The sequence below is a fragment of the Saprolegnia parasitica genome (genome assembly GCF_000151545.1).
Source record: "Saprolegnia parasitica CBS 223.65 unplaced genomic scaffold supercont2.2, whole genome shotgun sequence".
NCBI lineage: Eukaryota > Oomycota > Saprolegniomycetes > Saprolegniales > Saprolegniaceae > Saprolegnia > Saprolegnia parasitica.
Window position 1 is genome coordinate 1,018,101 of NW_012156396.1, and position 10,881 is coordinate 1,028,981.

The 10,881-nt window shown below is 60.8% G+C and overlaps 7 protein-coding genes across 7 annotated transcripts in view; 4 read left to right on the top strand and 3 right to left on the bottom strand.

The window, feature by feature from the left end:
* Positions 1-57: 57 nt before the first annotated feature.
* Positions 58-1,787, top strand: SPRG_00976 (hypothetical protein; the record flags this gene model as incomplete). Its single annotated transcript, XM_012339183.1, has 2 exons — positions 58-1,293; positions 1,341-1,787. 2 exons carry the CDS (start codon positions 58-60, stop codon positions 1,785-1,787), a joined length of 1,683 nt encoding a protein of 560 aa, XP_012194573.1.
* Positions 1,788-1,792: 5 nt separating this feature from the next.
* Positions 1,793-2,517, bottom strand: SPRG_00977 (hypothetical protein). The gene has a single exon (XM_012339184.1). It carries the CDS (start codon positions 2,495-2,497, stop codon positions 1,847-1,849), a length of 651 nt encoding a protein of 216 aa, XP_012194574.1. The 5' UTR covers positions 2,498-2,517; the 3' UTR covers positions 1,793-1,846.
* A 381-nt stretch (positions 2,518-2,898) lies between these two features.
* SPRG_00978 (hypothetical protein) lies at positions 2,899-3,740 on the top strand. The gene is made up of 4 exons (XM_012339185.1): positions 2,899-3,047; positions 3,094-3,259; positions 3,317-3,387; positions 3,432-3,740. Exons 1-4 carry the CDS (start codon positions 2,925-2,927, stop codon positions 3,699-3,701), a joined length of 630 nt encoding a protein of 209 aa, XP_012194575.1. The 5' UTR covers positions 2,899-2,924; the 3' UTR covers positions 3,702-3,740.
* A 39-nt stretch (positions 3,741-3,779) lies between these two features.
* Positions 3,780-5,126, bottom strand: SPRG_00979 (hypothetical protein; the record flags this gene model as incomplete). Its single annotated transcript, XM_012339186.1, has 5 exons — positions 3,780-4,229; positions 4,275-4,529; positions 4,579-4,693; positions 4,740-4,878; positions 4,922-5,126. The coding sequence occupies 5 exons, from the start codon at positions 5,124-5,126 to the stop codon at positions 3,780-3,782; spliced, it is 1,164 nt and encodes a 387-aa protein (XP_012194576.1).
* Positions 5,127-5,898: 772 nt separating this feature from the next.
* SPRG_00980 (hypothetical protein) lies at positions 5,899-7,407 on the top strand (the record flags this gene model as incomplete). Its single annotated transcript, XM_012339187.1, has 3 exons — positions 5,899-7,029; positions 7,083-7,097; positions 7,147-7,407. The coding sequence occupies 3 exons, from the start codon at positions 5,899-5,901 to the stop codon at positions 7,405-7,407; spliced, it is 1,407 nt and encodes a 468-aa protein (XP_012194577.1).
* A 326-nt stretch (positions 7,408-7,733) lies between these two features.
* Positions 7,734-9,048, top strand: SPRG_00981 (hypothetical protein; the record flags this gene model as incomplete). The annotated part of the gene is made up of 9 exons (XM_012339188.1): positions 7,734-7,769; positions 7,813-7,882; positions 7,928-8,007; positions 8,057-8,198; positions 8,243-8,307; positions 8,352-8,479; positions 8,532-8,658; positions 8,713-8,772; positions 8,821-9,048. The coding sequence occupies 9 exons, from the start codon at positions 7,734-7,736 to the stop codon at positions 9,046-9,048; spliced, it is 936 nt and encodes a 311-aa protein (XP_012194578.1).
* Positions 9,049-9,068: 20 nt separating this feature from the next.
* The window catches only part of SPRG_22064 (hypothetical protein), a gene marked incomplete at its 3' end in the record, with an annotated part of 2,719 nt that continues 906 nt past the window's right edge, over positions 9,069-10,881 (bottom strand). The window contains exons 4-12 of the mRNA XM_012339445.1: positions 10,848-10,878; positions 10,575-10,801; positions 10,483-10,522; positions 10,334-10,439; positions 9,869-10,289; positions 9,736-9,819; positions 9,591-9,683; positions 9,447-9,544; positions 9,069-9,402 (exon numbers count right to left, since the gene is read on the bottom strand). Of these exons, the coding sequence (XP_012194835.1) occupies positions 9,069-9,402; positions 9,447-9,544; positions 9,591-9,683; positions 9,736-9,819; positions 9,869-10,289; positions 10,334-10,439; positions 10,483-10,522; positions 10,575-10,801; positions 10,848-10,878 (1,434 nt within the window). The remainder of the gene's footprint in view (positions 9,403-9,446; positions 9,545-9,590; positions 9,684-9,735; positions 9,820-9,868; positions 10,290-10,333; positions 10,440-10,482; positions 10,523-10,574; positions 10,802-10,847; positions 10,879-10,881) is intronic.

Sequence of the window (10,881 nt, forward strand, 5' to 3'; positions counted from 1 at the left end):
CAGTCGTCTGGGTCCATACTCGGAGCGAACTGCGGACCCAACGACGAGGCCGGCGTCATGACGTCACAGCTGTCGCTCGAGACGCTCACGATCTGGCACCATGACCCGCCGCCACTGCCGTACTGGATTCCCCACTCGCGCTTCCGCGAGATCTGGGACCTTTTGTGTCTTGCGACGACTCTCTACTTTGCGTGCGCCTTGCCGTTCCGTGCGTGCTTTGTGCTCGAGTGGTCGCCGCTCGCGATCGGGTGGTTTGCGGCCGAGTACCTCCTCGACGGTCTCTGCCTCGTCGATATCATCTTGCGCTTCTCCTACTTTTACGAGTTCAAGGCTGGCGAGCTCCAAGCGTCGCGGGCCCTGGTGCGGCGACGGTACTGGCGCCACGGCGGTCTTGGCATGGACGTATTTGCGCTTCTTCCGCTCGAGCTCCTTGCGCTCCTTGTGAACGTGGACGACCACGCGCGCTGGCAAGTTGCGTCGCTCCTCCGGCTCAACAAGATGGTGCGCATGGTACACTACCCCGCGCTCACGACAACGCTCCAGCGGTTCCTAAGACGGTTCCCGTCGACGCGGCACCACGAGATGCTAGTCAAATTCATTTGCTCGTTCCTCGTCCCGCTCTTCTTGGCCGCGCACTGGATGGCGTGCGTGTGGTTCTTCTCGGCCTTCAACCTCTTGACGGCTACGCCATCGCCGTCGTGGCTTGTCGCGGCCGGCTACGTCAACGCTACGGACAAGACTCCGCTGTGCCCGACACGAGTCATCCCGCTCTCGCTCTCGAGCCACGTGCGCTTTACGAGTCTCAACGTGTACCTCGTGGCGCTCTATTACGCGACGTCGGCGCTCACGAGCCAGAGCTTTGGCGACGTGGTGAGCACCAACGTGGCCGAAACGAGTCTCACGGTCGTCTTCATCGTGGTTGCCATCACCGTGCTCGGGCTCCTCACCGGCGTGCTCTCGGGCTTGATGGAGGAGCACCTTGCGATGCGCATGAAATTCGAGCAGAAAATGATCGACATCTCGACCTTCTTCAAGTACCGTCGCGTCCCGTTCGACTTTTTCATTCAAACGTCGCACGTGTTTCGGTCGCTGTGGCAGCGGAGCCAAGGACAGACCGAGTTGGAGCTCCTCTCGACGCTCTCACGTAAGATGAAGGAAGACATTGCGATGCACGTCAAGCGAAGCATGGTGCTCAGCCTCTCGTTCTTGGCGAATGCCCACGAAGTCTTTGTCCGATCGCTCGTCACGATGCTCGAAACCGAGCAGTTTGTCTACGCCGACCTCATCTACCAGGTAATACCACTTGATACGTTGATAGATAGATTTACTCGACCTACGAGGTGGGCGACGTGGGCCGGGTGCTCTATTTCATCAACGTCGGCGGCGCGACCGTGCTCGCGGCCAAGAAGACGCCGCTCGAGAAGTTCCAAGGCAGCCTCTTTGGCGGGCGGGCACTCTTTGAGGACCGCGGCCGCGAGTACACGGCGATCGCCAACTGCGACTGCGAGTGCTTCCTCCTCTGCTTCGACGACTTTGATCTGCTCATGGAGCGCTTCCCAGAGTACCTGGACCAGTGTCGCGACGAGTGGAAGCACACAGAGCGCGAACTCGACGAGGAGGCCGAGCGCGAGAACCAGGAGCTCATCGAGCCGGTGGCGCGACGCGAGATTGTCCGAAACAACAGTCGACGGGACAGCCGCAAGGGCCGTGGCCGGCGCGAGTCGACCGAGCGCCGCGGCAGCATCACGTCGCACTCGAGCGCTGCGTTCAGCACCATGGGCGACTGAGTTTTAAATGCACAAATGCAGTCGCTTATTCCATGCTGGGTGTCTATCGTGGGCATCTCTTACTCGACGTCGTCCTCGTCGACGTCGTCCGTCTTGAAGAACGTGTACGAGAGCGTGATGTTGGAGACGTTGGTCATCGACGGGTCGTCGACAATATCGGGGTCGATGAAGAAGAAGACGGGCATGTCAATCTCCTCGTTGGCCTTGAGCCGCTGCTCCTCAAAGCAGAAGCACTGGATCTTGTTGAAGTAGAGCCCGGCCTTGGGCGGGTGCACGTTGTACGTGGCGACGCCCGTGATCGCCTTCTCGGTCGGATTCTTGGCCGTGTAAAAGGCCAGCGCGGTCTCGCCCGGCACGATCACGAGGTCGCGCTGGATCGGCCGGAAGCTCCAGGGCATCGCGCCCGCGACGCCGCCGTCAAAGGTGACGCGGATCGGGTGCGCTCCCTCGACAGGGCTCAGCTTCTCGGCCGTGAGGATGTCGCTGCGCTGCGTCGTGCCGCCAAAGCCCGTCATTTGGCAAAAGATCTTGTAGAGCGGGACTGCAGCGTAGGCCGCGCCGAAGAAGAGCAGCGCCGTCGACGCCGTGTAGAGCATGATGCGCTTGTTCTTCTCGTCCAGGTTGCGCTGGTAGGACGACCGCGTCGCCATGAAGCGCGCGTGGCGCAGGCCGCCGAGAGGGCGCAGCGGGCGAAGGAACGCTAGCACCATCCCTCGTCCAAGAATGCAAATGCGCATTTCTGGGACCGGAAACCACATCGTCCGGATAAGTCGGTGCACATAATATGTCGCACACCTTCGCATGACTTCCATGGCCGCCGGAGTAAGCAGCGTGTTTACACCCGGCACATACTATTGCTCTCGCAGCGGGATGCACTTGTACTGGTACCGGTAGCACTAAAGGCATGGAGCTCGCTGGTCATTTTGATATCGCGGCTCATTGATCGCGGCTGGTGGTTTTAGGCTTGAAAAGGGCGCATGTCGTTAATCTCTCTTTTAAGGTATATCGCATCATGTTAATTACCCCGGATCGGTACAAAGGTTGTGCGATGTTAATTGTCACGGGTTGGGGTGGCAAGGGTTAAAAACCCTCTGTGTGGTGCTCCATTTCCGATTTCACCAGCCGCCGACGTCCGCCATGTTCCGCAGCGCTGCCATCGCCCTCCAGCGCGCCGCCGCCCTCGACGCCAAGCGCGCCTTCTCGTCCGCGCCGACGATGCATGGCACCACAATCCTCTGCGTGCGCAAGGATGGCAAAGTGGTACGTCACGAACCAAAGATCGCAGGATCGCTAAGGCGACGCGTAGTGCGTCATTGGTGACGGCCAAGTCTCGCTGGGCCACACGATCGTCAAGCCCAACGCGCAAAAGGTGCGCCGCATCAACGAGAACGTCATCGCGGGCTTTGCCGGCTCGACGGCCGACGCCTTCACGCTCATTGAGCGCTTGGAGAGCAAGCTCGACGAGTACCCGGGTGCGGGCCTGCCCATGCAGGATCGACGTATTTGCTTGCACTAATCACGTTGTCCAGGCCAGCTCACGCGCGCGTGCGTCGAATTGGCCAAGGCGTGGCGGACCGACAAGTACCTCCGCGCCCTCGAAGTACACTCCAGCCGACTGCAGGATTGTTGCCAACTATCTTGTAGGCGCTGCTCATTGTCACGGACAACAAGCAGTCGTTCACATTGACGGGCAACGGCGATGTGCTCCAGCCCCACGATGGCATCATTGGCATCGGGTCGGGTGGCACATACGCTCTTGCGGCTGCGCGTGCGCTCATCGACCAGCCGCACCTGTCGGCCGAAGACGTCGCCCGTCGCTCGATGAAGATCGCCGCCGACATTTGCGTCTACACCAACCACAACGTCGTCGTCGAGGTCTTGGACGAGAACCCGGTCGACGAAGCGACCAAGTAAGCACAGACCCCTCGAATCTACAAGGGTGTTGGTATTGGATTGTGTTTTAAGTATGAAGATACACGCCGCTACAGTGGCTTAGATGGTGTTGGCCATGACGAGGTTGTACTGCGCGAGGTTGCGCTTGAGGATGTTCTCAAGCGGCCCCATGACGCGCTTGAACGTTTTCCGGTCCAGCGTCAAGCATTTGACTTGGCCCTTGGCCGTCACGGTCGCCTGCCGCGGACGCGTCGTGAGCAGTGCAATCTCGCCAAAGTACGCGCCCGTCGAGAGGAGTCCAATCTCTTGGACCGGGTCCGACGGCGACACTTGCTTGGTGCACACGGCCGTGCCTTCCGAGATAATATAAAAGAGGTTGCCGTCGTCGCCCTGGCGGATGATGATCTCGCCGTCGTTGAACGTGGCAACACGGAGCGCGTCCGCGACCGTGAGCCGCTCGTACTCGCTCAGGGACTCGAGAAGCGGCACCTTCTCGATAAAGCCCTTGTACTGGTCGCGCTTCTTCATCGTCGTCTCCATGATAATGTACTGTGACACGAGAATGAGATGTGGTCATAGTCGCTGGCGACGTACCTTGAAGGTTTGGCGGTCGAGCGCCCACACTTTCGCGTTCTCCTTGACCTTGACCGTGGCGGCGCGCGGCGCATTGTACATGAGCGCGAGTTCGCCAAACGACATGGCTTCCGTGCACGTGAGGACGAGGTTGTCATCCTTGTAGACTTCGCAGACGCCCGTGTCAAGGATATAAAAGTTGTCGCCATCGTCGCCCTGCTTGATGATGACGTCGCCGACAGCAAACTCCTTGGGAAACATCGCGTCGAGGAGGATCTGGTCATGGAGGATGAGCGGCGTCGCGACCCAATACCTCGCGTAATACCTTGGATTGCTTCTCGTCGAGGGACTTGAAGAGGATGTTGTCCACGAGGATATCGGAGATGCGCTTCCTCTCTTCTTCCGATTTCGGATGCACGACGGCGTCCAACGGCTTGGCGCTACGACCATGCTAGCTTAGCCAAGACACGGTGGCATTGATCGTACTTGTCAGGGTCGAGTGCTTCGGCCGACACGGATATTCTGCGGCCTTTCGGGAACGTCCGCGCCGCCGGCTGCGCTTCCTGCATCTCGCCGACCGCATCTTCTTCGCCTTCGTCTTCGCTTTCCGACTCGTCCGAATGGTCTACATGCCATGAGTCATTCGAGCCATGCTACGCCTTACGTACGGCCGGTCGCGATCGCGGGCGCTTCGGCCGCACGCACCGTGGCCTGCTCTGGGAAGTTGGTCTGGAGGTACTGGATGATGTGCAGCACGGGGTTGTCGGGCTTGGAGAGCAGGAGCGACTCGACGATGTTGATGAAGAGCGTGTTGATACCCTTCTTCTGCAGGTAGTCCTGCAGCTCCTGCTGCACGCCCTCCGCGTCCGCCATGAGCCCAGCGACAAGGAAAATGGCTTTCGCTCGTCCTTTGTATGGGCGACGGTTTAGGGCGACCTTTCAACGCGCGCGATGCCATTGGTCAAAATCCTCGGAATTCCATCTGGAACGACTTTTGGCCAATCACAAAAAACGTTCTTTTTCGATTTTATTTTGTTTCGTTATCCGGCGCCCACCGGCGAAAGATCTTCTTTGTCGAAACTACGCCGCCTCGCTATCCGGACAACCGCTTCAACCGAAGCGCCGTCGCCCTCGCAAGGCGCTGGAGCTACGCTCGCTGCAATGCACAAGCAGCCGCGAGCTTATGACGACGACGACGATGACGACTGGCTGGACCATCGTTGGTTCCAGGCAAATCCAGTCTTGCGATGGATGGCGGCCCTGGACACTGTGGTGGATGGCGGGTCTTAATATAGAGCGATGGTCAGGCAACCGGCCAGCGCACCGGCCTCGCCCGAAACGTTGCTGGCAAGCGCGTCTGTGGAAGAAGACGATTTGTTGCGTCGCTGCCCGCCAAGTGAATAACACATTGCTTTATTCCCTTGCTACCAGCGTGCTGCGACACCAGCGCACACGTAGCAATGGATGGCGACGTCCGTGCTCTTGATCCGGTGTCGAGTCCACGGCAGAGGTTCAGAGGGCGACTACTGCCCCTTGGACCACTTCGGTGTATGTACGCTTGTTGCGATCTTCGTGAAATGCCGGATACGCCGCACTTATCCGGACGACGACATCTCGTTTGCAACGTGGCAACCAAGATTTCGCCATGCAGCAGGAGCTCGAGGCGGCGCACGATGGGCTCTTCCTCGCCGCAGAGCATGGCCGCGCCGACGTCCTCAAGGCGCTCCTCGACCACGGCAAGGACGTCTTGAAGCTCGACGCAATTCGCAACGCCGAGGGCCTCACGCCGCTGCACGTCGCCGTCGTGCACCAAAAGACCGACGCGGTCCGCGCGCTTCTCTCGGCCGGCTTTGCCGCCGATGCTGTGGTCATACCTAGCAAGAAGCCGTCCAAGTACACGAACAAGACCGCGTACGACATTGCGCTCGGGCTCCTGCCCCATCGCGCCATGGTCCAAGTCTTTAGCCAGTACATTGTGCAGCACGTCGCGATGAACGACGTGCTTAAGGTTGAGGAGCTCTTGCGGGCCGGCATCGACGGCGCGACGGCCACGGACGGCCCGCCGCATGAGAACACGCTACTGCATTGGGCCGCCTCGAGCAACGCCGTCGACGTCCTTTCTCTGCTCTTGCGCCACTACGGACACATGCCTGTCTTGAACCAGCAAAACGCAGACGGCGCGACGGCGCTCCACGAGGCGTGCCACATCAACTCGGTCGAGTGCGTCCAGCTCCTCGTGGACTATGGCGCTGACCTGAGCCTCGTCGGAACCCGGGGCTACGTCCAGGGCAAGGCCCCGGTCGAGGTCGCGTCCAAGAAGGAGATCACACGCATCATTGCCAAAGGCAAAATCACAAAGCGCCCCGACACCAACGTCGGGCGTAGTACGGAGAAGCAAGACGAAGAAGACCGCGACGTCGTCATGGCTGCGCTCACTGCGAGTCCACGGGCCCGCGCTCCGCCGGCCTCTGTACCCACGACACCAGCCGCCTCCAACACGCCGTCCCTCGACAGCGGCAACGTGCGCCACCAGCTCGAGGAAAAGGACGCACTCATTGCGCAGCTCAAAGAGTCAATGGAAGCGCTCGTTACCGACGTGAACGACCGGAATCTCCTCGGCGAGCACGAGGCCGTCCTCGACTACATCCGCAAGCTGCGCGCCGAGAAGGCTGTCGTCGAGCGACAACTCTATGACGCCGAAGAGCACATCGTCGTGCAGGAGGAGCAGATGATGGGGCTCAAGGCGCAGATCCGCACGGACAAGGACACGATCGAGGTACTAGTTTGCGATTCTGCATGTGGGATGCTGCTGATACCAACGGTGCCTAGACCCTGCGGAAGCGCGTGGCCGAGCTCGAGGCGGGCGGGTCATCGTCGAGGCCACTTGGCGTAGACGAAGCGCCAGCGTTTGGGCCCGGCAGCGCCACGCCAGCGCGTCGCCCCCCCCCCGACGAGCCACCGAGGTCCGATCGTCCTGCGCGACCCGCCGCCGCAGCCCGCGATCGCAGATGTGTTCGACTATGCCAGCGTCCGTGCCAAGGCGTTGGCCGAGCCAGAGAGCTTCTGGCACGCGCTGCTCCAGTTCCTCTGGCCGTTTGGCAACACGGCAGCGGACGAGCCGCGTCCGGGCGACGAAGTCGTCATGACCGTCTAGTTTCACGCAACAATCCCGTCGTGCGTGTAATTTATTGGTGGCGTCGTTTTGTATGTGTCAGTGGCGTGCAATTAGCTGCCGGATAATCGCTGCCTCGCGCTTGCTGCCATTTGTGAAACAGCCAAGTCCGAGACAGGAGGCGCCGCGAGGATGGACGAAAAGTGTCGCCAGGCTGCCGGTACGCGTCGGACGAGCGCATGACCAGCATGTTCATGCAGCCACGTATAGCCTTGATCCGCGACGCCGATTTCATCATGATCGCTGCCGGTGCAGGCTTCTCAGGTACACACCCTCCTCGGCGACGTGTGCCATGGGCTTAGCAGGACATGGCCTCTAGCGGATTCGGGTCTGCCCGTCTACAAGTACGGCGCGCCTCTCTGTGACCAACGACGATCTTGTGTCTAGCGACATTGCCAAGGTCGAGGCCTACAACACGCTGGGCGTCGACTACCAAGACCTCTGCGACCCGTACTGGGTACGACGCCGCTTCTACAGCCTGCTCGAGCCTGTTGCACCGTAGATCCACGAAGACCTCCAGCTTTTTTACGGCTTTTGGGGCGACTGCCTCAATCTGTACCGCAGCACGACACCTCACCGAGGGTACGTCTGCGACCTGCCGCCGAGTCGAGTGCCATTATCCCGATGGCAGGTACCAAATCCTGCAAAAATGGAAGCAGCGCGTCTCGGCCAAGTCGAATATGAAGCTCAAGGACGTGATGGAGTCGCTACAGATGGCGCCAAAGGACTTCTCGGACGTGACCGGCGACCCGTTCTTCATCTACACGTCAAACGTATACGACGAAGCTGCTTGCGACGCTCATACCAGGCGCTGTAGGTCGATCATCACTTTACGCAGTCTTTTCGCCTTCGGAGATTTATGAGATCCACGGCAACATTGAAGTAGACTTGACGTCGCCTAGCAATGGCTGACTGGTGACGACTAGCTCTGGCAGTGCGCGGGCAAGGACGAGAAGACGGGGCCGTGCTCGGCGTCGATTTGGGAGCTCCCGCCGGCCTTTCGGTTCCAGATCAACCGCGACACGATGTACGCGGAAGGCTTTGAGCGTGACCCGTACGACGCCTAAATGGCACACGTCACGTCGCAACTCGAACATGATGGCTAGGCTCCTCTCGTGCGGCACGTGCAACGGCCCGGCGCGGCCCAACATTCTCATGTTCTCGGACCGCAAGTGGCTCTCCAATGACCTCGACTCGGACCGCTACGTGGACTGGGAGGCCGCCATGGAAGACGTACTCGTTGTTTCACTCGATATGCATCCCAGCTTCATCGGCATCTGGCGCTAGGTGCTCGCCAAGCATCCGGAGAAGAAGATGGTTGTCATCGAGATGGGCTGTGGCATGCGCGTACATTCGTGTCCCCGCGATGTGGTCGATGAGTGGAGCATGCTGTAGGTGCCGTCGGTGCGACACGAGTGCGAGATGGTGGTCCGCGACGTGCTCAAGAAGGAGTACCAGCGGTCGCTCACAACCCGTCAAGCCAACCTCATTCGCATCAACCCGGACCCGAGCGACGAGTGCATTTACGACTGGGCCGAAGTGCCGACGGCGATCCTCAAAATCGAGGGCACGAGCCTCGCCGTCCTCGAGACCATCGAAGCGTTCCTCCAAGACGCTGAATAGACGAAGCATTCCGTGGGACTTTATTTGAACGCGACGCGGACGACATGGTCGACGTCCTGGCGCACCACCCTCGCGCTTGTCGACGCGATGGTGTGCGAAGCGTCCGCGAGCCGCTTGTAGTTGTTGCACGCCTCTTCGCGCTTGTGCATGAGCACCTTGATCGTGTCGTGGAAGCGACTGCCCCGCTGCTGGAGCAGGCTGAGCTGGGACGAGAGCACGTTGGCGAGGGACCGGTAGGCCTCGAGGAGATGGACGGTCTCTCCTGGTGTGTTGATGGCGAGCCCAATGAGCTCTTCGCACTCGTCCTGCGCCCTCTCGAACGCAAGCGTCATGTCGTACATGGCCACGAGCTCCCTACCGTGCTATGTTTGCAGATCAACACTGGTATCGCAGCGTACTTGAGCGCGAGGATCTCAAGGTGGCGGGCGCCAGCTTCGACGGCCAGCGACCGCTGGCGCGTAAACAACTGGACGGGCTCGTCCGCGGCCGAGAGCGTCTATGCGAGGGAGTGCATTCCGTACCGCATGGAACCGGCTTCGAACCTCGCCACGCCGCTTCTTTTCCTTGGCGACAAGGCCCATGCCATAATGCGCACGCGCCATTTCCTTCCGATCGCCGAGAATCGCCGCCGTGCGCTACGCACCGCCGCGTCAATCGTTGGATCGTTGCCAGAACCTAGGATCCTACCGAGTTGGCGCGAAAGTGGCTCATCGCCTCGTCGAGGTCGCCGGCGACGAGCGCGGCGACGCCGAGGTTGCTCTGCGCGCGCAGCTGCGACGGACGGTCGTGCTGGCGAGAGCGCCAGATCCGCTGCGTACACGGCGGCCGCGTCGGCAACGAGCGACTCCATCATGTGCACGTGGCCGAGGCCCGTGAGTGCGTAGCTCTCGACGGCGTGGCTACCCGCGAACCTCGCTTTCTGCAGCGCGACGCTGAGCTCGGCTTTCGCGACGAACGTATCGTGGTGGTAGAGGTACTCGATGCCGATCTTGGCCTGGAGCAGCGCAGCAAGGTCGTTGGCCTCGAGCGCCTTGGCCTGCTCGAGTCCGAGGAGGAAGTGCGCCTCCGCCGCCTTGCGCTGACCGGCCTCGGCGAGCGCCGACCCGACGTGGTAGTGAGCAACAGCTTCGGCCTTGACATTCTTGGATGCGATGGCCATGCGAAGACACGTGTCAAAGTACTTGGCCGACTCCTCCCACGCCTGGGCCTCGAAATAGTGGATGGCCAACGCGCTCGCGCAGCTACGTGCCCATGAGCTCCGTGCCAGAGCGCAATCTTGTCCTACGACGCAAGGAGCGTCGGGTCGCCAAGCCCCTCGGCGCGCTCGTACGCCAGTGTTGCGTGCTCGAGGAAGGCGCCCGTGTGCAGGACACCGTCGGTCGCTGCGAGCACTAGCGCAAGCATACGAGACCACTCGTACCCGACAGTGCGTACCTTGAAGGGCCGAGACGCGCAAGCTCTCTTCGATCGGCTCCTACGTCGTCGTCGCCGTGGGGTGCGTGGACGTGGGAGGCATCTATCTGTACCGGGGTCGAGAAGACGGCGAGTGCGAGCTGAGCGGCGTCGGCGGCGTTTCCGAGCGCTTGCTGGGCGAGGCTGAGGTTGTAGTGGATAAGGCACTGCGCGGGGACATTGGCCCGTGCGATGGCGAGGTCGCGCGCCTGCGTGAACCAGCTCATCGCTGCCTCCGGGTCCCGGGCTTTGAGGTACACCGTGCCGAGGTTGTTCATGCACGACTCTTGCGCCACGACCTCTGAGGGACATGGCATTGGCTCGCTACAGCAACGTTGACGTAGTACCTTTCAACTCCTTTCGGATCGCGAGCTCGTGCTC